Source organism: Amblyraja radiata, chromosome 21 (genome assembly GCF_010909765.2).
Source record: "Amblyraja radiata isolate CabotCenter1 chromosome 21, sAmbRad1.1.pri, whole genome shotgun sequence".
In the NCBI taxonomy this organism is placed as follows: Eukaryota; Metazoa; Chordata; class Chondrichthyes; order Rajiformes; family Rajidae; genus Amblyraja; species Amblyraja radiata.
Window position 1 is genome coordinate 28,835,897 of NC_045976.1, and position 26,459 is coordinate 28,862,355.

The following is a 26,459-nucleotide window of genomic DNA, read 5'->3' on the forward strand; positions in this document are numbered from 1 at the left end:
ACGGATCCAACTCATCTGCCATTTCCTTGTTCCCCATAATACATTCACCTTTTTCAGTCTTCAAAGGTCCAACTTTGGTCTTAACTATTATTGTCCTCTTCACATACCTAAAGAAGCTTTTGCTATCCTACTTTGTATTCTAGGCTAACTTATCTTCGTACCTCATCTTTTCTCCCCATATTGCCTTTTTAGTTGTCTTCTGATGCTCTTTAAACATTACCCAATCCTCTTGCTTCCCGCTCATCTCTGCTATGTTGTACTTCTTCTCTTTTATTTTTATACTGCCCCTGACTTCCCTTGTCAGCCACGGTCGCCCAATATTCCCTTGTAATCTTTTTTCCTATTTGGAATGAACTGGTCAAGTCACGTATGTTGTCAGCCACACAAGGACGGTGAGTGATGTATAGGTGCAGAGCACAATCAGTAAGATAATTCCATGGTAGTGCAAGATATGGTGTTATGTTGCAAAGGTGGGATTAGGGTTATGACCACTGCAGGAAAGAGCAATTATCGGAGAATGGGACGGATGGGTCAAATATGGACAGAGTTTCTTCTGAGAACACTGGCCTAACAAAATTATTTTTAACTTGTGTGACATTTCATTGATAAAGAAAACCTTCCATCTGGTGATTGATTATGAATTGCAAGTAGACCCTCCCCTATATTTGTAGTGGTGTGTTTGCACGGCGTTAACAATTGGATTATTTGTGTAATCTGATTATTGACCGCGATATACTTTCTTCAAACTTTTATACCACCCAAAAATAAGGTTTGCAGACTAAAGAAAAGATATCTTTAATTATAAATAAAAGGTAGTCGTAAAGACAAGGCTAGCATTTATTTCAAGAAAGCTTGTATAAAAAAACATGGATGAAATGCTAAGGCTCTAGAAGGCACTGGTAAGGCCGCATTTGGAATATTGTGAGCAATTTTGGGCACCATATCTGAGGAAGGGTGTGCTGGCTCTGGAGAGGGTCCAGAGGAGGTTTACAAGAATTATCCCAGGAATGAGTAGTTTAACCTATGATGAGCATTTGTTGGCACTGGGCCTGCACTCACTGGAGTTTAGATGATGGGGGACTTCATTGAAACATACAGAATAGTGAAAGGCTTGGATAGAGTGGATGTGAAGAGGATGTTTCCACTAGTGGGAGAGTCTAAGACTAAAGGTCATAGTCTCAGAATTAAAGGACGCTCTTTTAGGACGGAGATGAGGAGAAATGTATTTAGTCAGAGGGTGGCGAATGTGTGGAATTCTTTGCCACAGAAGGCTGTGGAGGCAAGTCAATGGATATTTTTAAAGCAGAGATAGATTCTTGATTAGTGCAGGTGTCAGAGGTTATGGGGAGAAGGCAGGAGAGTGGGGTTAGGAGGGAGAGATAGATCTGCCATGATTGAACGGCGGAGTAGACGTGATAGGCCGCATGGCCTAAATCTACTCCTATCACTTATGACAAAAGTCGCAAATATTGTTGGGCCTGCAAGGTATTGGCAGAACCAGATTAAACATTAAATGATGCCTAGATAGGCAACTTTTCACTGGGGTGTAAGTCTATTAATATACTGAACTTGTTTTTTATGCTTATAAGGTTGCATTGATGGCAACGGATCAGGAGTCCTGACAAAAAGTGGATTTCAGTGCCATTTCACAGAGTGCTATTAATTACGTGGGATGACTGGGATCTGCACATTAGGAGTCAGCAGCACTACATTAATGTAAGAGTGCCTCCATTTGGAATAAGCAACACATTTCAGAAGAACTGTTACCCTGTTTCAAACTTCTAACTTCTCAAGTGTCAAAATCAACACTTCTGTTAAATCCTGTAGAGAATAAAAGATACTCAAAAATATTTTGTGCATACAAGCGAGTAGCAAAAAATTATTTGTTATAATGCATAATCTGAGGGGTGGGGCCTCAAATCTATCATATAAAACAATATAATAGAATAAAATCAAATGCCATGAAAGAATCAGCTTCTCAATCGGCTGGATCTGAGAATTAATTGCCAATTTATTTTATGTAATAGTGCCTTGCATGTATTTGTGTGATTTCATGAATTTAATGTGAAACTTTTAAACAATATTAATGCAAGATTCATCCACACATAAAAATACACATCAGATGTTTTACATGTAAAACATTACCAAAATATTCATCCCAAAAATATTGAAACACATAGCTCTGTCAAATCTAGAAAATCTGATGAAACACAAGAGATATATGATAAATAAAAAACAAATTATTGTCATCAAGTAGAAAATGTTCCCAGTCAGTTTTAACATCTGTCTCTTGTACCTGTAAAAATTACCTGTCACACAAGATATTGGTAGCATATATTAACTTGAAACGGAGGATGCATAGAACCAGTGGGGAATTCTCTTATGAGTAGAATTCAAAGAAAAAATTCTTTATTTTGATGTAAACATTTGTTATCAAAGTGTTGTTTTAAAGTGACAGTGGCGCATATATTAACATTTACCAATCTGTTAGTGTCCTCATATCTTCTGATTGCCAAATACATACAGCAGGCTTCAAAAACAGAAATAATTATTTAGAAAGGAGAGAAATAGATTAACATTTTTCTGCATGTAAGATCAACAAATCTTTGTGCTATCAAATCCTCCATCTCTTTTAAATTTAAGATTGATGATTGAGAATCGCATTTGAGTTGAATCAAAACATAACAAGAAACATGGAATCAATTAATTAATTTGAATTGTATCCCATCTATGGTTGCGGATTATAATGCACATCAGACTACATCATTTCCATTTTTCTTCTATATGATGCTTTGCGATCTTTCATTTGTGGGCGAGCTCACCTGATCATTCAAATGTAGTTCAATGGAGTTACTTTATAAGTTATCCTGATTGCAATTATTTACAATTCCCATCCCGATTTACATACGCATTATGTCTTTATACAAAATATACATGGCCTTCATAAATATAAATACAATTCAGAAAGCCTTCGCATCCAACACATCATACTCTGATTATTTCCGTCACTTTCAACATGATCCAACCACATCACATCTTCTCGTGCCTTTCTGTCTTGTACAGAGATTGCTCCCTCTGAAACACCCCTCCTGCCCAAACCACCCCCTCTCCAGGTAATTTCTCCTGAAACCACAGAAGACACAACATCTGTCCATATACTTCCTCCCTCTCATTCATCCAGGGACCCCATCTGTCCTTCCAGGTAAGACAGAGGTTCACATACTCTAACCTCATCTACTGCATTCGTTGTTCCTAATGTGACCTCTTTTACATTGACACGAATGTTTCGCCGAACATTTGCGCTTGGTTCACCAAGGGCTGCTGGATCTCTTGGTTGCTAACATTTTTACACCCCTTCTGTCCTGGGCCTCCTCAACTGATCGAGTGAAGCCACCAGAGGACATCCCCCCATATTCCACTGGGGTAGCTTCCAACCTAAAAGTATGAACATTGATTTATCCAATTTTAGATAACTAACCTATAAACATCCTTCCCCCCCCCCCCCCCCTTCCTTTCTTCCCTCCTTGCCAGACTCATACCCATGTCTCCAGGTCTTTCCCCCCTCCCCCACCTACATTCCTTCCTTTGGCTTCACAATTCACACCTCTTCTATCATCTCACACCTACCATCTTCTCTGGCATTTATCCAACTATCTGCCTATCAAAAATCACACCTCACCTGTATTCACCTATTACTGAGTTTTAGTTTTAGACATGCAGTATGGAAACAGACCCTTCGGCCCACCAAGACTGCACTGACCATCGATCACGCATACACTAGTCTATCCTACACCCTGGGGACAATTTATAGTAGCCAATTAACTTACAAACCTGCACATCTTTTGAATGCGAGAAGAACCTAGAGCATTCGGTGAACACCTATGCGGTCACAGGGAAAACGTACAAACTCCGTACAGAGAGCACACAAGGTCAGAATCGGACCCGGGGCTCTGTTGCTGAAAGGCAGCAACTCTACCGCTGCGCCACTGATCTGCCCCTACTTGTCAAGCTTTGTCCTGCCCCTCCTCTCTTCCAGCTTTCTCCCCCTTACCTCACCACAATCAGTCTGAAGAAGGGTCCCTACCCAGTGTCACCAATTCATGTTCTCCAGAGATGCTGCCTGGCCCGCGGAGTTACTCCTGCACATTGCTTTTTTTTTGTAAACTGACATCTGTAGTTCCTTCTATCTCTATGTCTTCATGCAAGATGTACAGTATGTGATTATTTGAATTTAATAACATTTTATAAAACGTTCTAATTTGTTGAAGTGGCCATGAATCCTGACAGGAATTCTCATGTGGTCATGTAATTCCACCTGTCCTGTGCTTTTTTATTTTAACCTAAATGATGTCTTTCAGGTTGGTAATTATTTGTCTTTGCAATGAAAAGATAAAACACAAATGCCTTCTTTCCAAAACATAAATACAGAAAGTTGTTTTAAATATTCCATTCATAATTAAAACAAAGCACAAGGGCTCTTTGATACATGCCTTAAGGGGGACTTTGAGAAAAAGGATTGAATAATAACTTTCTATACGGGGGCCCTCAGAAGGAGTGCCCACTCACCACAATATAATAGAATTTAAACGTTGTTTTAAAGTGATGTAGTTGAACAATGATTTTCAAGTAAACAAAAGAATCTCTGAAGATAGTTGGGACAGGTGGGTTGTGGTTGACTGGGAAACAATATTAAAAGGGATTACAATGGACAGGTAGTAGCTAACATGTAAAGAAATAACACATGATTTACAACAACAAAATATTCTTTAAAGGCATTAAAAAAAACAATGATGTTAATTGCTGTGATTAACAACAATATCAAGTCTATGTGAAAAGCTTATAAAGTTAAAATAGAAAGTAGTGCACCTGATGGTTTGGGAAAGGCACTTTGGAATTCAAAGGATGACCAAGAAATTGAAGAAGAAAAGGCAAATCGAGAGTAAATTACCAAGAAACACAAACAGATCGCCAGAGCTTCCATTGGCACATAAATGTAAAAGACAAGTAATGACTAATATGGGTCTCCTACAGGCAAAGAATGATAATTTAACAGGGTATAAAGAAATGGGCATGGGAAAAATTAAACAAATATTTTTGCTCTGTCTTCATAAGAGACACAAAAACATCTTCCAGAAATTCTGAGGAGCAGGAGGACAGTGCAAATAAGGAAATAAAGACTAGAGAAGTTAATGACCCTGAAAGCTGACAAATCACACTCTATCCCAGACTCTCACCGAGTCCCTCACTATCAATATCCTTGGTTTACTATAACTGGAAACTGAACAGGAGCAGCCAAAAAAAACATATAGCTGCAAAAGCAGATCAGAAGCTGGGAATCCTGTAGCAAGTAACTAATCTCCCAATTCAACAACACTTATGGAGCTCAACACGATAAGCATATAGCAGCCCGCTTGATAGGCATCCCATCAACAACCATTTGCTTACTCCACCATGGATACGCTGTTGCACTAGTTTGGAACATCTACAGGATGCACTGCAGCATCTCCTGAGATAGCATCTTCCAAACCTTAGTCCGCTAATGGCAAAAGAGACAAGAGTAGCAAAAGCATGAGAACACCACCATCTGAAAGTTGTCCTCCAAGCCTCACACCAATCTGATTTGGAAATATATTGCTGTTCCTTCACCTTCACCAGGTTAAAATCCTGGAAACCCCTCCAGTGTCAAGAATCACGAGTCATAAGTATTTATTTGTCGCATACACAGGATACGCACTGGAACAATTAAATGCAGCACCAAAAGGATTTTTTAAAAATTATTTTCAACAAACTGGACCATTAGTGCAAAACCGCTCACTAAAAGCATTGCGGGCATAGCCACTCCTCAAGCACTGCTCAAGAAAGCAGTTTACCGCAACTTCGCAAAGGCAATTAAAGATGGACAATTAAATGTTCAGCAGTGAAGCCACATCTCTTGAAGGAATCACAAAACATTTGACTAATAGGTCTAAGGTGAAGGGGAAGGGGAAAAGATTTAATAGGAATCTGAGAGGTAAAGGGTGGTGGACGTATGGAACAAGCTGCCAGAGGAGATAGTTGAGGCATCGACTATCCCAACATTTAAGAAGCAGTTAGACAGGTACATGGATAGGACAGGTTTGGAGGGATATGGATCAAATGCTGGCAGGTGGGACTCGTGTAGCTCGGACATGTTGGCCGGTGTGGGCAAGTGGGGCCGAAGGGCCTGTTTCCACACTGTACCACTCTATGACTCCATCTGGTTGATGGGCTGCATTTGGAGTTTCAGAAGGCTTTTGACAAGGTCCTACAGAGGAGCTTGGTGAGTATGAATAGAGCACATGGAATTGGTAGTAGTAAACTAGCATGGGTTAAGAGGATGACAGGAAACAAAATAGAAATAAATGGGTCCTTCTAAGATTGGCAGGCAATGTCTTGCGGGGTACTGCAGGATTCAGAAGCTGAGCCTCAACTATTCATAAGAAAGATTTATTTGCACTAATGGTCCAGTTTGTTGAAAATAATATATATTTTTTCCTTTTGGTGCTGCAAACCAAATCTGAGATTCACTGATGACTTGAAACTAAACCGAGAATAGTGGCGAGAAGTGAAAGAAGCTTCAGGAGGGTATAGACAATCTAGGTGAGTGAGCAATAATACCGTTTGTGTGGTACAATGTGGAAAATACGGGGTTACAGTACTTACTTTGGCAGGGAAGAGGAAATATTGTGTATTTTGTAAATGGTGAGAGATTAGAAAATGTCAATGCTTTACGGGACCAGTGTGTCATTGTACTCAAATTACCGAAAGCTGACATGCAGCTATAGCAGCCACGCAGGAAGGCAAGTGAATTGAAAGAGAATTTGAGTACAAGAATAAAGATGTCTTACAATAGTTATATAGAATAGAAACATAGAAACATGGAAATTAGGTGCAGGAGTAGGCCATTCGGCCCTTCGAGCCTGCACCGCCATTCAATATGATCATGGCTGATCATCCAACTCAGTATCCCGTACCTGCCTTCTCTCCATACCCTCTGATCCCCTTAGCCACAAGGGCCACATCTAACTCCCTCTTAAATATAGCCAATGAACTGGCCTCGACTACCCTCTGTGGCAGAGGGTTCCAGAGATTCACCACTCTCTGTGTGAAAAAAGTTCTTCTCATCTCGGTTTTAAAGGATTTCCCCCTTATCCTTAAGCTGTGACCCCTTGTCCTGGACTTCCCCAACATCGGGAGCAATCTTCCTGCATCTAGCCTGTCCAACCCCTTAAGAATTTTATGTTTCTATAAGATCCCCTCTCAATCTCCTAAATTCTAGAGAGTATAAACCAAGTCTATCCAGTCTTTCTTCATAAGACAGTCCTGACATCCCAGGAATGAAGATGTGTTATTATATTTATATAGGGTTTGATGAGGCCATATCTGGAGAGTTACGTACAATTTTGATCTCCTTTCCTATGTAATGAGTATGGCAAAGCTTTACGAGACTGATTCCTGGCCTCTAGTCTCTAGGGATAACAAGAATGAGAGGTGCCCTTACACAAAACACTTTAGAGTGTTTGATTTGGTGGATGCAGGAAAGATTGATTAAGGAATCTGGAACAAAAGGATCACAGTCCCAAAACAATACTCAAGCTATCGGGTTTCAGATATTTATCATACAGAATTCAGAAATAGTTACCCAAAAAGTTGAAATGTGGAATAAAATTTTACCTCGGGATATTTGTGGGGGGAAAAAAAGTAATTAATTCAAGTTAAATCAAAGCTTAGTTTATTTTCACTTCGTATTTCTTGACAAGTGCACAGATGGCCATTGTAGAGCATAAAGAGGTACACAAGACCTGCGATAGCTGAGACACGGGCAAAGCTCAAAAGACCAGCTTGGGTAGGACGAGTTGGAGAGGAAGGAAATTAGCATGCTTCACTCGAGGGCGATTGCTGGGCACGGATGTAAGGAAGTAGAACAACTTATTTGAGTTGCTGTTCATAAGGAAGAAGTAATAGCTACCGAGAACGCCATTATATACACAGAAATACAATGAGCAAAATAGATTCAAGTCTGAAACAGTACGAAGGAGTACTGAAGGGACGGAATTTAGATTTGAGGCACGAGCATACCTGAGAGAGTAGTCTACAGTATTTACTGGATAATCAGCGACTACCTCAGTGCCAATTTGAAACGTACACAATGCAAGGGGGAGAGGTGGTGAGGACCAGAGGAAAATGTTGACAAATGAAACGAATCACATTTAACCAAAGATATATAATAAATTATGGATGGAGAAAGTTCAACTAACAATATCCTTGTTATACATTTGTATTTTGAAGGATTTGGTAATCTCAGGAAATTATATAAAGTAAGTTTTGCTGCAGCCCAGATGTTTATGCTTTCCATTGCCTCAAAGAGGCATATTAAAAAGCAGAGCACATTACAACTAATTTAAAAAAATGAATTTTGTAGCTGATCAACATAGGACAAGCTCAAGAGATTAAACCAACCACATGTTTAGGATCTTTTTTCTATTCGTTTTTATGGAAGTATTAGATTCATACAAATCTGACATTCTGCACTGCACTGTTGGTAACACACAAACAAATGCCATAATTGAGCATTGAGCTGTGACTAATATTAGATGCAAATGTCTGTGACTTTTCTGGAATCAATATACACAGTTCTAAACATGGTGCTCAAATAGGCATATTTGAAGTGCACACTTAATTAAAACAGGGCTGTCATCTTTGATTGATTCAAATGCAGGAATAAATTGCAGTTCCCAGGTGCATTTGCTCTCTATCTTCAACCTGACTGGCTTATATAGTTACCATATAATTACTGAAATACAAATGTCAAAACTAAATTTAATCATCTATGAAATGGGAGTCATTTTACATGGCACGTACATTCATTCATTTTCTGAAAATTATGAAGACACCAAATAAAATTAGTGGGTTGAAGAACAGTTGGAAAGTGGGATTTTATTTTCAACCATATATCAAAAAGCTGCAACAACCCTGATGCTTTCATGCAGTCTGGAAACAGGAATCCCGTGTCACTGCTGTATCACGCAGAGAGGCCACATGCCAGATTATTTCAACTGATAGTCGTATGGGCTTCATGTCTATTTTTTTTCAAGTGAAATAACTTCATTTGCATTCTTTGAAATGGGGGGGACAAACAAATTTACATTTAATTTAGTAATTTCAGCCCATGGCTAGTAGATACATAGCTGCGGGAATTAATTTGGTGGCATGAGGGCAATATTCCCGGGGCAATGTGTTTTCAATCGTATTAACTATAAAAATAGCCCCTGTAAATGAACAATTTGCTGATTTTCTTTTAAGAAAGCACATGCCTCGAGCCTGTATGTTTCCATTCATTAATTTATCTTTTCATGCCGGCTCTATGAGTTAATTTGATTTCATACTTTTAAGTTGTTATGTACTTAGTTGATCATCTTATGGTTCAACTGGAATTGCTATCCTTCAACCCTGCGCTACTAATTTTTTATTGAGATGGGAAGCAGGGTTTAAGTGATTTCATCTCAACGCACTTGATCAATGTAATGGCTCTTTGTACATGATAATGGACATCTTTCATCACTGCTACGTGAAGAAATCTTTTTTTTGTCAGTATTTGCAGCACGATAAAGCAAGAAAGAATTCAGTTAAAATATTTTCAAAGTAATTATCAAAAACAAAAGATGGTTGTAATCTTTATATTTTTAAACAAAATTAATTAATATTCTATTCTACCATTACTGATTTGAGCATTAATCTTTACAACAGGTTTCTTTTTATAAATTTAAAAACAAATTATTCTCCCCATCATACGTTCTGCAGACTCCCCTTGTCATGTACCCTTTTCAAGAAAAAAAGAGCCACGCCACAGAAAGATTCACTCGCCAATCCAACCCCTTCCCCCCATCATCATTAGACAATTTTCCATCTTCACTGTACCATTTTAAAGATCAATAGCTCCATGTGAGCTGAGGTTCCGCACTTGATGATTGTACTTCTGCCACAGGCATGGTTAATTTAAAATCCATTTACATAATTTATATTTATGAAGCAAATATGAAAATATGTAAGATTTATGCTTGGAACTATAAATATCAAATGAATGCATCTCAGATCCATGTTATTCTTTCTCAATCTGCAAGAAAATGCAGATTATGAATCGCTCAACAAACAGCCATTGTCTCCGGCCAATAGATACCTGGAGTCAGAATGATGTCTTTTCCTTTACATACAGACACCAGAGTCTGGTGACAATGTCAAATGAAGATGTCTGTGACCTAGCAGAAGATTTGTTTTACCTTCAAATCAACAGTCTTAAATAATGGCTATGGAGTTACTGGGCAATGTTGAAAAGACTATGACATTCTTGCTTTATTTTACTTCCTCTGAAGGTATGACTTGCTTACAGAGCTCAAGGAATCTGGCATCAAATATTCCATACTCCTTAATATTAAAAGGTGACTCGAATAAAGAATATCAGAGCAACTTCGTGTTCTTTGACAAATTAAAGAATGCAAATGTTTAATGGGTCAATGCCTGCATTTGTGACTGTCCCATAATATCAAAGTGTAGTGCGATTGGGGGAGTTGGGAGAAAGACATCCCAAAGCATGATGCAGCAATGAAATACTTTTGAAATGTAATCTCAGTTGAATTACAGAAAGTTCAATAAAATGTTTAAAGCAACGATATTAAAGTGACTAGATAAGCTCAGGGCTAATGGAATCAAGGCATATGGGGATAAAGCAGGAACGGGGTACTGATTTTGGATGATCAGCCATGATCGTATTGAATGGCGGTGCTGGCTCGAAGGGCCGAATTGCCTACTCCTCCATCTATTTTCTATGTTTTATTTTGGTGATATCAATTGAAAGAATGGCCAGGTTAGTTGTAATAATGTAAATTTCCCCCACTGAAATATCGATATGTGATTATTTTGTGTTTTTTTCTGAAGGAGCATCTGTGTAGAGTTTATGCTCTTCCTGTGTTTTTCAGTTTCTTGCAAATCCCCAAAGGTAGGAGTTAATTGGGCACTCTAAATTGCGACCAGTGCATCATAGGTATGTGGTAGGATATTGAGGTAACTGAAGGAAATCTGACAAGAATTGGTTAAAAGGAAAATTAGTATGGGAATACAATTGCCATGTGAGCTATCACAGACTCAATGGGTGATTAGCCTTTTATGCTGTATGGTAAACTGAAATATGGAAGAAAAAAAAACAGGTATACAGGACCTCAGTTTCATTTCTCATCCATTGGATCACACCTCTGACAATGGAGCGGTCACTCAGATCTGTAAATGATTCACAGGCTAGATTTCTGCATTACCGATTTTTAACGAAGTTGAACATACAAACTACTGACACTGGGCCAACTTTGTCAAGGCCAAAATATACAGTTGCTTGTTCTTTATTTAAGCTTAAGTGCCCCTTCATGCAAAAAAATGAACAAGTACTCTCTCACTCTATGGGCACTATTGTACTGGTTAAGGATAATTGATGTTGGATTGCAACTACATCTATAGCACGCACACTACTTTCAATAGGTTGTAGTTTTATTTTAACACACTCAACCATTTATGCACATTTTAATTAAACTCCAGCATTTGTCAAAAAAAAGTGTTAAAGTTCTAGGGGCTATAAGACTTACCAAGACCAATTGAACTAGGACCATTGACCCTCTGTGGAGCGCTCATGCTTGTTGATGTGTAGAGACCAGTCACGAGTAAGCCATCAAAGTATGTGCTTGTGGAAATAGTCACTGAAAAACATACAGGAAATCACATATGAACAATGAGGGATTGGGAGACCAAACTGCAAATACAGCACAAAATACTCAGGCACTTTTGGGAATATGCATGTGTCCATGTCGAATAAGGCACGGGCATTGAAAGTTAGCAGCATTTTCAACTGCACAAAATGACTAAACACAATTATAACAGCTTGCAGCATTACTTCGGATTTACTTGTGTGTATGGAAATACTGTTTACCAGATTAACAGCAGAGGATCAGATTCTGATGGCGAGTCAGAAATTATGGTACTTAGTTTCGAAGTGCAACGTAGAAATAGGCCCGTCGGCCCACCGAGTAGGCGCCAACCCACGATCACTCGTACACCAGTTCTATCCTATTCACTGGGGACAATATACGGAAGCCAATTGGTCTACAAACCTGCACATTTCTGGAATGTGGGAGGAAACCAGAGCACCTGGAAAAAACCCATGTGGTCACAGGAAAAACGTGCAAACTCTGTACAGACAGCACCCATAGTCAGGATTAAATCCAGATCTCTGATGCTGTATTGCAGCAACTCTACCTCTGCACCACTGTGTAGCCCTTAATGCACCATTTGGGAGGCCAAAGGCAGTAGACATCATATCTGTTAAAGAGCACCTTTTCTGGCCACATTCCCCAAGTGGCCATTATAAATCTTGCAGAGATTCCCCAGGACTTAATCTCTGATCGTAATTTAGTGAAATCTGGTGCAGGACAAAAGAACCCAAGATTGCAATGGCAAATGTAGGTCTGCAGAGAAGTGAAAGAGAAAGCAAGTACACTTTATATTAAAAAAAACATGGTTTGGCTTAAAGCTTTCAATTTTTATAACATAGCTAATTTTGTTAAATGCTTAAGAACTGCAGATGCAAAAGAAGGGTCTCGAACCGAAACGTCACCTATTCCTTCGCTCCATAGATGCTGCCTCACCTGCTGAGTTTCTCCAGCATTTTTGTCTACCTTCTTATTTAAAAAAAAAACATTTTTAAAAGTAATTTCGTTCTTAATAAGTATTTTGTTTTTAATAGCATGTTTCTGATATTTCCCCCCACACTGTTTTAACAAACAGCAAAACTGGAGTTGGAGGCCTTGTCACCTGTCAAAGACATTTATGAGGATTTCAGAAACTTGGCTTCTTTGGAGCAACATTGGGAGGACCACGCATCACTCAGGCCACACTGCTGGAGTCTGCTGACCTTATTGCTATATTTTTATTCAAAGGATACGTATCTGAAATGCCAATGATTTTCTTTCCACATTAACTAGTGCATTGTTGACCGTTTATTGAGTTCATTGTAAAATAAGACAAAGTACTGGAGTAACTCAGCGGGTCAGGCAGCACATCCGGAGAACATGGATAGGTGAGTTGGGAGCCTTCTTCAGACTGATTGTGGCGATCGGGACGGAAGAAAGCGGGAAGATAAGTGGAGACAGGACAGAGTCTGGCAGGTGATAGGTGGATACTGGTGAGGCGTATACTGTATTTGTTTCAGACTGTTACTAATTGTAATAGTTGTATTACAATTTTTGAGCATATGATCAAACAGAAAGCAGCAGTTTCCTGGGGCTGTGGAGATCAGTGATCATTATGCTAAATGTGGTCGACAATGCAATGCAATGATTGCACAATGGAGTTCATCAGGGATCAAATTAGGCAGATTGGATTTCTGCAATTTATTAATTTTCTATAGAAAGGAATCATCCCTCCCTTTGACTTTATCCTTTTCCAAAACGATCTCTCCTTTTCCCAAACATACATGCTTGGACTTCAGCATTGCATACATGTTCATCCCTTCATCCAATTTTTAACTCTGCATTAGCATTCCTTCCTAAAATCATCCTGGAAGATGCATCTTTACAAAACAGATTTTAAAGTAGCACAACAAATAATTGGGCAAACAAATACACATCAAACTAAAGTTGGAAACCAAATAAATCAAAGGCCTTGAAAAGTGAAACGTTTGAAGTTTTTTTTATAAGATGCAAACAATACAAAGGCATGGAGCCAATTAGCTCAAGCATAACTGAACTTTACACTCAACACGTCAGCTCATCCACAACAGCCCCCATCTCGTCCCATGAAATATCTCATCCCCATGTTTGAATTTGTTTATAATTCACCCCCCTTTTTTTCCTCTTACCTTGCCGGAGATACGATTGTTTTCCGGGTCGTATCTCCGGTCGCTCTGCGGCCAAACATCGTGGAGCTGTAGGCCTTGCTCGGGACTGACTTTGAGCCACACCGCGGGCTTACCATCGGAGCAGATTCCTTGCCTGGGATCGACGCCTCGATCCCTTGCAGCCTCGGGAGAGACCGAGTCGGGAGCTCCAAAACCGCACGACGCTCGATAAGCCCCGACCCGGGGTCCGATCACACGGCGCCCGATCACCCGGTGCAGGGAGCTGATAACCTCCGATGCAGGAGCTTGATCGCCCGAACGAGGAGGCCCGCTGCCAGCTATGGGAGTAAGATTATCCCATCAACGGAAGGCTCGAGACCCCCGACCGCGGGAGAATAATGAAGGGAAGAGATTGAACTTTTTTTGCCTTCCATCACAGTGAGGAATGTGGAGGAGTCACTGTGGTGGATGTTTATGTTAAAATGTATTTTGTGTGTTCTGTTGCTTTTTATTAGTATGACTGTATGGCAAATTAAATTCCTCGTATGTTGCAAAACATACTTGGCCAATAAAGTATGATTTTGATGATTAATGGTTGTCAGGAACAAATGTCGAAACTTGCTTCAAGAGATGGCTGGACACCAAATGGGTGAATAAAACAAGTCAATTTCCCAATGAGAAATTTCACAATGAAGCTCAGATCAGGTGTACTACATTGAACAAAAAATATTGCCAAATTAAATGTCTGCATGGACTTTGTGCTTGGAGCTTTGTCAAAATGCTTTTACAGGATGGATTGTAGAAATGATCAAGGGAACATACACTATTGACATTCTATTAGATCATTTTACCAATACCAAAAATGGTCAGAGAAACAATTGACATCCTTAATCTGGCCTTTATGTCGACGGCAAACTGACCGATGCAATTGACATTAACTGCCCTGAAGTGGTCAAGGAAGCGATCAGAAGTTGATGGTACATGTTCCCTTATGTATCTACACCTTTGGCTGTAATTATTATAGTGGATATACTTGAGTATTAGTGGGCACAAGGAAATGGAATATAAAAATTAATATGAGAAATTAGGTCCCATTTTTCCACTGAAGATGTGAAGGTTATGGAATACGTTGAATTTCTAAGGGTTAAGAGAAATAGCTTATGGCAACACAAGCCCAATTGCAAAATAATGAAAAGCTTGTAGACACTTATTGACACAAGTAGGGACAAAAACAGTCCTTTCAGCCCAGCACTTGCACAGTTCCGGTTGGACCCAGCCATAGTAATCCCATTTGTCATAGCAATTCAAATATTTATCTAGATGTTTCTTAAATGTTGAGAGTGTCTTGCTCAAGCATCTCTGCCAAATTCTTCCTATTGTGTAGCAGCCAAACTTATGCTTTATAAAGTGTGGTGTCAGGAGGTGATGTCAGATTTGGCAGCGACTACACCAAAACTAGCAGTAGGGGGAACTCACGTGATATATTTTATTTATAGTGGTAAGAAAGTCCAGGAGCGCCCGGGGGTGCTGTTCCTCACCGTCAGAGCACATGTATGATGACGCTGGTGATCTTGGGCTTGTCCCAGCAGTCTAGTCCTGGTCTTCGAAGGAGGGAGCGTGGTGATCTTGGGCTTCTTCCTGCAGTTCACCCTGGCCTCGAGTGGAGGTGCTGAAGATTTAGTCTTGAGGATGCGGCACTGGTGGTTTCTGATTTATCCTGGCAGCCAGTCATTGCCTCTGTGTGTGTGCTGTCAGTGGAAAGGAAGATATTCTGGCATCTCAGGGTTGCCCCAGCCTCAGGTAGAGGCGCTGGTTGTCTCGTGCTTCTTTCCTGGTGAACCAGTCTTGACTACACAGCGACGCTGGTGGTCTTGGGCTTGTCTGAGTAGTTCAGTCTTCCTCAAACCTGCGACGGGGAAACACAGCTAGCAGGGAGGCGCTCCACATTGTCCCCCTTCCTCGTATTCTTCTTGCTCTATTTTATTCTTTCCTCTTTCTCTCCTGCACTTCTCTCATCTCCTCCCCTCTGGTTGGAATGCCTGGGTTTGAGAGGTGGTTTTAATGGGAATTGGCTGACATGGTTCAAGTGGCCACCCAATATCAGTTAATTTGACCCAGCTGTTACCAATGATTGGCCTCTCCTGGCTTGTCAGCCAGTTAAAGGGATCAGAGCGGCATCCAAGGGAGAGGATGCTTTCATAAAGGTTATACGATAATTTCCCAGCTTGTATTGTGTGTCACAGGCAATGAAGGCCTACCAATGTTGTCCTTTTAGGGATTTATGGACGTACCCCAAGGTCCTTCCATTCCTCAACACTCCCTTGGGGCTTACATTTATTGTGTATGGCCTGCCCTTTCTACCCACCTAAAATGAATCACTTCAGAAGTGTCAGGTTAAATTCCATCTGTCAATGCTCCGCCCACCTTTCCGGCACATCTTTTACAAACTGTAAACTAAGATAACTCCTCGTACCATTTGCAAAACCACAATTTTATATCATCTGTATATTTAATAACCATATCTCCTACATGGAGCATAGAACAGTACAGCAGAGGAACGGGCACTTCCAGCCACAATACAATGTCCTCCATAATGTTTGGGACAAAGACCCATCATTTATTTATTTGCTTCTGTACTCCATAATTTGAGATTTGTAAAAGAAAAAGAAAAAATCACATGTGATTAAAGTGCACATTGTCAGATTTTATTCAAGGGTAATTTTTATACATTTTGGTTTCACCGTGTAGACATTACAGCTGTGTTTATACATAGTCCCCCCATTTCGGCTTTTGTAATTGCTCAGGTGCATTTAGTTGCTTCCTTAATGCAGGTATAAGAGAGCTCTCAGCACCTGGTCTTTCCTCCAGTCTATCCAGCACCTTTGGAAACTTTTATTGTTGTTTATGTTTATCAACATGAGGACCAAAGTTGTGCCAATGATAGTCAAAGAAGCCATTATGAGACTGAGAAACAAGAATAAAACTGTTAGAAACATCAGCCAAACCGTAGGCTGACCAAAATTAACTGTTTGGAACATCATTAAGAAGAAAGAGTGTATTGGTGAGCTTACTGATCGCGAAGGGACTGGCAGGCCAAGGAAGACCTCCACAGCTGATGACAGAAGAATTCTCTCTATAATAAAGAAAAAAAAAACAAACACCTGCCCGACACATCAGAAACACTCTTCAGGAGTCAGGTGTGGATTTGTCAATGACCACTGTCCGCAGAAGACTTCATGAACAGAAATACAGAGGCTACACTGCAAGATGCAAACCACTAGTTAGCCGCAAAACTAGGATGGCCGGGTTACAGTTTGCCAAGAAGTACTTAAAAGAGCAACCACAGTTCTGGAAAAAGGTCTTGGGAACAGATGAGACGATTAACTTATATATCAAAGTGATGGCAAGAGCAAAGTATGGAGGAGAGAAAGAACTGCCCAAGATCCAAAGCATACCACCTCATCTGTGAAACACAGTGGTGGGGATGTTATGGCCTGTGCATGTATGGCTGCTGAAGGTACTTCATTGATGATACAACTGCTGATGGTAGCAGCATTATGAATTCTGTATACATAAAGTGTATAGACACATCCTATCTGCTCAAGTTCAAACAAATGCCTCAAAACTCATTGGCCGGTGGTTCATTCTACAGCAAGACAATGATCCCAAACATACTGCTAAAGCGACAAAGGAGTTTTACAAAGCTAAAAAATGGTAAATTCTTGAGTGGCCAAGTCAATCACCCGATCTAAACCCAATTGAGCATGCCTTCAATATGCTGTAGAAAAAACTGAAGGGGACTAGCCCCCAAATAAGCTAAAAATGGCTGCAATACAGGCCTGGCAGAACATCACCAGAGAAGACACCCAGCAACTGGTGATGTCCATGAATCGCAGACGTCAAGCAGTCATTGAATGCAAAGGATATGCAACAAAATACTAAACATGACTACTTTCATTTACATGACATTGCTGTGTCCCAAACATTATGGTGCCCTGAAATGGGGGGGACTATGTATTAACACTGCTGTAATTTCTACATGGTAAAACTAAAATGTATAAAATTAGCCTTTATTCAAATCTGACAATGTGCACTTTAACCACATGTGATTTTTTTTTAATTACAAATCTCAAATTGTGGAGTAGAGGCAAATAAATAAACATTATGGAGGGTACTGTATGTGTACTGAAGAGATGAAGTTAAAGTGATCGCATCTGCTTGTACATGATCCATATCAAGAGCCAAGAGTGTTTTATTGTCATATGTACCGAAAAACTATGAAATTCTTACTTGCAGCAGCAAAACAGGTATGCAAACATAGCACTCTGTAAGCACCATAATAAACATGGACATTACAGTTTTCAGGATCCTATACCTTCTTCCTGATGGGTCTCGGATGATCCTGTTGTCTTTTTGTGGCAGAGACTCCTGTAAATCCCTTCAATGGTGAGGAGGTCAGTACCTGTGTTCAACACTTTTTGCAATCTTCTTTGCTCCTCGGCATTCGAAGTTGCCGACTGAGACTGTGATGCAAACAGTCAGTATGCTCTCTACTGTGCACCTGCAGAAGTTCAAGAGAGTATTCGTTAAAATACCAAATCTCCTCAGTCTTCTAAGGAAGTAGATGCGTTGATGGGCTTTCTCAATGATTGCATCAATGTTCTGGCTCCAGGACAGATCTTCAAAGACTAGTACGCCCAGGAATTTGAAGGTTATGACTCCACCATTGTCCCATCAATGAAGACATGTTTGTGGATCCTTGGCTTTTTTCTACCAAAGTCAACAATAAGTTCCTTGGCTTTATTGATGTTAAGAGCAAGGTTGTTGTTCTGGCACCATTTGGTCAGTCGATCAATCTTCCTCCTATACTCTAACTCGTCGCCATCTGTAATTCGTCCAATGGTGGTGTCGTCAGCGAATTTGAAGATGGAGTTGGAACTGTGTTTGGTCACACAGTCATGGGCATAGAATGAATAGAGCATGGGGCTGAGCACACAGCCTTGAGGCACTCCTGTGCTGATGGTTATTGAGGAGAAAGTGTTGCTGCCAATTCGTACTGATTGTGGTCTGTTGATGAAAAAGTTGAGTATGCAGTTGCAGAGAGATGTGCAGAGACCTACATCCCATGAGCTTGGAAGCTAGTTTGGAGGGGATGATGGTGTTGAACGCTGAGCGGCAGTCTATAAACAACAACTTGACGTATGTGTTTTTATTGCACAAGGGATCCAGTGCAGAGTGGAGAACCAGCGAGATTGCATCCTCCCATTGTCATGTTGTGGCGGTAGGCAAATTGTAGTGTGTCCTGATTCTTGTTGACCATAATCAACCTCTCAAAGCACTTCATCACCATGTACTTTAGTGCCACCGGTTGGTAGTCATTGAGGCATGTCATCTTACTCTTCTTAGGCATCGGTATTATTGATAACTTCTTAAAGCAGGTGAGCACCTTAGACCTCTGTATGGAGAGGTTGAAGATGTCTGCAAAAACTCCAGCCAGTTGATCTGTACAGGTTTTAGGAGCACGACCAAGTATGCATTCATATCCAGACTCTTTCCGAGGGTTCACCCTCCTGAATGATCTTCTGATGCCAGCCTCTGTGACTGAGATTGTTAAACCATTGGGGCTATGGAGGCCTGGGAAAGCACATCAGTGTTCTCCCTATCAAAGCCTGCGTAGAACGCATTGTGCTCATCTGGGAGTGTTGCTTTGCTGTCACTTGAGGTTTCTCCTGGTTTCACCTTGCGGTAAGTGATGGCGAGAAAACCCTGCCACAGCTGCCGAATGTCCACCTCAACCTCCAGTTTAAAACAAGTTCCCTTTAGCCTTTTTAATGGCCTTATCAAGGTCATATCTGGACTTCTTGTGTGAATCTGCATCACCGGACATGAATGCTCGAGATCTGATCTTTAGAAGATTGTAGACCTGGTTCATCCAAGGCTTCTGGTTGGGGTATACTCAGATGGTTTTCGTGGGAACATGCTTCTCCACACATTTCCTTATGAAGTCTGTAACAACTCTGCCGTATTCATTCAGGTCCGTTACCGAGTCCTTGAACATTGACCAGTCTACCGGCTCCAGGCAATCCTGGAGTGGTTGCTCTGCCTCCCCTGCCCAGCTTTGCGCAGTCCTCACCATTGGGGGCGTGCTCTTCATTCGCTGCCTGTTTGCAAGAATGAGCGCAGCCACGTGGTCGGATTTCCCAAGGTGACGGCAAGGGATGGTGTGATAGGCATCTCTGATGATGGTATAGCAGTGATCAAGGGCGTTTGCTCCTCTGGTGCTGCAGGACATGTGCTGGCTTTGATGGCAGAGTATGGGGAGCTGTGAAACAGAGTATGTTGCTCACCCCAAGAGAACCAGAGAACAGATATGATTCTATTCTCTGTACTTCCATGATGCTAACTAAAAATTTCTTAAATGCCATTATTGTATCTGCCTCCACCACCATCCCTAGCAATGCATTCCAGGTCTGCACTACGCTCCGTGTAAAATAAATTTGCCCGCACATCTCCATTAAACTTTCCCCCTCTCATCTTATAGCTATGCCTTCCAGTGTTGGACATTTCCAACATGCGAGAAAGGTTCTGACTATCTACCCCGACTATGAAAATAATTTTATATACTTTTATCAAGTCTTCCCTCAACCTTCTATATTCAATATCCAAGTCATTATTGTATATTATAGCATCAACATGCCCAGCAGCAATCTTTGGAGTACACCATTAGTTACAGATTTTCAAAGCAACCCTCTGCCATTGCCCTACATAGAAAATAGGTGCAGGAGGAGGCCATTCGGCCCTTCGAGCCAGCACCGCCATTCATTGTGATCATGGCTGATCGTCCCCTATCAATAACCCGTGCCTGCCTTCTCCCCATATCCCTTTACTCCACTAGCCCCTAGAGCTCTATCTAACTCTCTCTTAAATCCATCCAGTGACTTGGCCTCCACTGCCCTCTGTGGCAGGGAATTCCATAAATTCACAACTCTCTGGGTGAAAACGTTTTTTCTCACCTCAGTCTTAAATGACCTCCCCTTTATTCTAAGACTGTGGCCCCTGGTTCTGGACTCGCCCAACATTGGGAACATTTTCCCTGCATCTAGCTTGTGCAGTCCTTTTATAATTTTATATGTTTCTATAAGATCACCCTCATCCTTCTAAACTCCAGTGAATACAAGCCCAGTCTTTTCAATCTTTCCTCATATGACAGTCCCGCCATCCCAGGGATCAATCTCGTGAACCTAAGCTGCACTAATTAGGAGACCAAAACTGTACACAATACTCCAGATGTGGTCTCACCAGAGCCCTATGCAACTGCAGAAGAACCTCTTTACTCCTATACTGAAATCCTCTTGTTATGAAGGCCAACATTCCATTAGCTTTCTTCACTGCCTGCTGTACCTGCACGCCAACTTTCAGTGACCAATGTACAAGGACACCCAGGTCTCGCTGTACCGCCCCTTTACCTAACCCCATTGAGATAATAATCTGCCCCCTTGTTTTGACGCCAAAGTGGATAACTCTTTGGTGGATAACCTATGTCTCTTATTATGAAGCCAATTTAGGATCCATTCTGCCAAACTGCCCGACACCACACGGGCTCTAATCTATGTTCTTAAATCAAAATACAGAAATGTGTTTTATAAATTATCCTTGAAACAGAGCTGAAACTATTACAGTTCAGCAGCCTAATTAAAAGGTACAGGAAAGGAACGGATTAGGATTGGACTGGCTGAACAGTATGGTAAAACTTCAACACTACTCTGATCAATTAGCTTTTGCCATGTTTTGCTTTTCCAAACGGTAAATCAAAATTGGCATGATCCAGTTCACTGGAGAATCAGGAGAGATGCTGAGTTGCTATCACTTGCTTTATGCTATTAGGCAAAAAATAAGATATTTTCAGTTTATCTGTAAACAGCACCGATGTCACTGCTTAAAGCCATTTAATAACAACCATGGGTAGTGCAAATATAAAGTGAAGTGTTATTAATATTCCTGGCAGGGTGAGAAAGTGATACTTCAGAAGTGTAAGCGACAAGATTTTAAATCCTACGAATCTCTTTGCTATTCTTCATTAACCATTTGCCTTCGGTTGAAATATAGAATATTTCACAGGAACGTATATTGCTTTCAACAGCATGAGGCAGAAGGAAACCAGCATACACAACACTGTTCTAACCCCCTAAATTGCTGAATTAAAGTTACCAATTTAATCAGAATTAAACTTTTGCTGACAACTGAGCTGATGATTCAGACAATATAGAAATCAATAAAGACAAAATAGAAAAATAAAAAATGATCCATGTCTAATCAATTTGATAACGGCAAACCTTCCTGAAAATAGGTACATTTAAATTCCAGACTGAGATCTTAATAGAGACATTCTCCTATCAAGTGGTGCAATGACTGTACTTCTTGTATTTTAGATCTCCATTCTGCTCCCATTTTTCATTGTTGTGTGTTTTTGACCTCTTTCCCAATCAAAAAAATCCTTTGCTGGTGCTATTCTTGATTCATTGGTAATCATCTTTCGAAGTTTGTTAAGGCAAATCCTTATGCCATTCCAGAAAGACAAGCATCTGAAAACAGCAACAATTCAGCAAAATAAAAGGTCACCTTGTATGTTACCTTCCCAAGAAACAAGCAGGATACATTTAAATATAACCAGTGGGATGCTGGCACTAAATGAGGAAAAAAAGCAGCCAGCTTGCCAGTTGGAGGGAGTGGGAAATTTGCTGATTTCTCTACGAAGCTGTGTCAATCATGGTAAATAAAGGTTTGAGGAGCTAAATGGCCATGCAGGCTTGATGGGAAGCTTTATTCAAAGGCTCATCAAAGTGAATACTGGCTAAGCTACTATTGAGAGACACGTGGAAGAACAACTGCGTCTACTTCTACTGCAACTAAAAATCTTTGTTTGCAGACTTTCTAACATCATAGAACTCCAATTTCGAGAAACTAGCTAATAATATACTGCCCAGCAGTCATCTTGGTTCACAAAATTGCTGGAGGAACTCAGCGGGTGCAGCAGCATCTATGGAGCGAAGGAAATAGGCGACGTTTCGGGCCGAAACCCTTCTTCAGTACCAAAATGGCACAGGTTGGAGCAGCATTAGGAAAAACGTTACTTATTGATTTGGTAAAATCATTTTGCCATATTTTTCCAATGTTCTCTCTTCACATGTAGTTAACTTGCCACAACCTTAAATAATTTTCCTTCACTGACATTTACTTTTTTTTTCTAAATTTTAAAAAAACTAGCGCATCCTGGGGGTTCAAGTATATTTACGACTTTGGCTTTGTAATTCTTAGGAATGCATAACACCAAAAGGTGCAGCATTTACAGTGTCACTGCAGAATATTTTTGTTATTTTAGGGTCTTCACGCCCATCAAAGACCCTAAAATAACAAAAATATTCTGCAGTGACACTATTTAATATTACGAACGGAGATGAACATGGAGTTCAATATTGAATTGAATGGAATACTTTATTGTCACATGTGACAAGGCACAGTGAAATTCCATGAAATATTAAACTGGTGACAGAAAGTACAAGTTAATTCCTTCAATAGTTTTCTGTGTTTCTGTGAAATGGTCAACAGATATCTTGGTATGTATTTATTCTCCACTGCAGCCCTGCAGAGTAAGTCACAGAGCACTTTGCATTTGTGACTAGAAATTGGCACAAGCTCTGAAACATATAAAGTGCAACTAGATTGCTCAGGCTACAATTCAACAAGTATTTTCAGAAATATTAAAATTTCTGCACCTTTCCACCAATACTGAAGAAAAAACATAGCTCCATTTAGTCATCGTATGAATTAGTCACAACTAACACACGCGCACAGAATAGGACTAAAATAAACAAAATAGGAATAATGGAGAATGGGTTAAACTTGGTATTTTTAATGAGAAAAATAAAGTGCAAATAAAATTGCTAATGGTACAGGCATTTAACAGATCTACAGCCTTCACAAAGCCCAAATTTCATACTGATTTTATTCACATTTCTGGGCAAGGGAAAGAATAAATGGAGTCTGATCAATTATTCTTCTCTTTCTTCTAGCTTTTAAGTTTGGTCCATCATAATATTTTCTCTTCATACGTGAAAGGAAAGCATGCTTGCTACACTCGCAATCCACCTCTTTATTGCTTATTAAGTCTTATACAAGTTACTCCAGCAGTTCTGTCTTCTTATGTTTCATGACCTTTGTCTTCACCTCTTCCAGAGGTTGCAAGCATTTACAATCCAAATCACCTAACAACTGCTTGGTGGTTTAAGTGATCTTTCTTCTATATGTTTAACCAACCCAGGTAGGGTCTGCATCATAGGCCCTGGTATTTCCTTTGGTTTCTCTCAATAGATATTTATTTTAAAAAAATGTAGAATCCAAAATAACACTGTTAAACTGAAGGTTTAAAAAAATAGTACATTTGAAAAATGCAAAGCTCTAAAATCTTTCCTTTCATTCCAAGATTGTCTCTTTTGAAAAAAAAGTTTCAGCCCTCAATTCATGTCTAAGTCTGGGCAATGAGCCATATTAGAGTAGTCAAAATAATATTTGCCTCTCAAAGGAAGAGATTGTGATGATTATTGAATTATGGAAAAGAATACAGTGGAATATCAAGAATAAAATCCCAACGTTGATACAAGGTTGAGATCGACCAATTGACCAAATGGTGCCAGCACAACAACCTGGCTCTCAACACCAGCAAAACCAAGGAACTGATTGTGAACTTTGGAAGGGGTAGGATAGGGACCCACAATCCTGTTTATATCAACGGGACAATGGTGGAAACAGCCTCCGCTTCCTGCTCTGTGGGCAACTCTGGCTTGGCCGCGGCCAACCTCACCCCGCCCCCTGTACCGCGAGCCCAACTCCATCGAGGTCCAGGTCCACGTGTGCTTCGGCCGCCTACAGCCAGGGCCGGGCAGAGCACGAGAACCAGGCCAAGTTCCAGGCCCTGGTGTTGCTCTACTCTGGGTAGGTGCTGGGACAGGGAATGGGAGTGAGGGGAGGAGGATGAGGAAAATGAGGTGGAGGGAGATGGGGTGGGGGACGCAGCGCCAAGATATGCGCGCGTGTCTGTGTATACACACACACTGAACTTTTTTTTCTCATTTATTCTACTGTTTACAGTGTACTATGTTTACATATTCTGTTGTGCTGCTGCAAGTAAGAATTTCATTGTCCTCTTGATTCATGGAAGAAAAGCTCCGGCACACACTTCTGAGCTGTAACCTTCTCTGATTTTAAGTTTCTATATGACAGAAGTTCCTTATCTTACAAACGTCTTGAGCTTCCAGCTGCAGAGACCTTAAAATGCTAGCATTATTTTTGGTAATGGGACCCCCTTGCCAGATTTAAAAGACCAGACTTCTCTTTGTTGTTCTTGTTGTTCCACGCAGCTACCCCAATGCAAGCTCACAGATGATCACTAGGCAACTCAGCAGCTGCATAGCTTAGCTCCCAGATGAACTTCTTCATCTCCTGAGAAGGCATCCATTCTCTGTGCTCCTCCTCTAACTACATTCTTTTTGTTAAAAAAGCCTCTAGCTCTATAGTTAATTGGTTGCAAGTCTCAAATGAAATTTTTATAGTTACTTAATTTTTCATCTGTCAGGCATACCGTAAACCTGAAGTATCTAATAAGAATATCACAATTACTCATTTCACAGTCTGTGCTGTCTACTGGATCCATTAGTGAATCCACTGAGAGTCCTTTACTGTTCACCAAAAGATTTTTTAAAAAGGCTGTCTACCAATTGTCACAATTGCCAGCAAGTCAAACACTTGTACAAACCTATCTCCATCCACTCTCTGATTAAAGTCTTATGAACTAGATTGCCCGATGTTCAGGCCCTCTCGCCGGGATGATTGAAGCTCCGGCGTCGGAACAGAAGAAGTACATTCAGCGGCTTGGAGTTTCTGAATCGGCCACTTCTTACCGGAGACCACGGCTCCCGAAGTCCACAGGCCGAGCTGCGCGGAGATTCAACACTGGCGACCATTGGCAAAAGATCCCAGGATTCCGCAATGTTAAAGTCAGCGCCGCCCACGGTTTAGAAGCTCCGCAAACCACAGCTCTACGGTGTTCAAGTCAACAGGCCCAACACTCCGGAGCTCCAACACGGCGATCCCTGGTAAGGCATCGTTCTGCTCCATGATTGTAGCAAGTCAAGACATCTGGCTGTCCATAGCGGCGACTGCGGAGGGTTTTATGGTCCCGACCATGGGTGAACAAGGAGGAGAATTGACTGAACTTTGTGCCTTCCACCACAGTGAAGAATGCTGTGGTGGATGTAAATTTTATTGTGTATTGTGTGTTCTTTTTTAATTGTACCGCTGCTGGCAAATTCATTTCACTGCACCTTCGGGTATGTGACAAAGAAAATTGACTATTGGCCAGGAAGTGACTGGGAAACGGTTTCCCCCCTATCCCCCGCCCCCATAAAAAAGACTAGGAAACCTTTAAAAACATACTTTTAGGCACACTAAAAATAACAAAAAGGATGAAAGGACACACAGCTGCTGGCGAGGCTGCCACACTCAATGGCGCCAC

The 26,459-nt window shown here is 40.7% G+C and overlaps 1 protein-coding gene across 3 annotated transcripts in view; it reads right to left on the reverse strand.

Moving 5' to 3' along the window:
- The window catches only part of reln (reelin), a 258,697-nt gene that overhangs the window by 217,895 nt on the left and 14,343 nt on the right, over positions 1–26,459 (reverse strand). For all 3 annotated transcript variants that reach the window (XM_033039883.1, XM_033039884.1, XM_033039885.1), the window contains one exon: positions 11,646–11,756. In XM_033039883.1, coding sequence (XP_032895774.1) covers positions 11,646–11,756 — 111 coding nt within the window. The remainder of the gene's footprint in view (positions 1–11,645; positions 11,757–26,459) is intronic.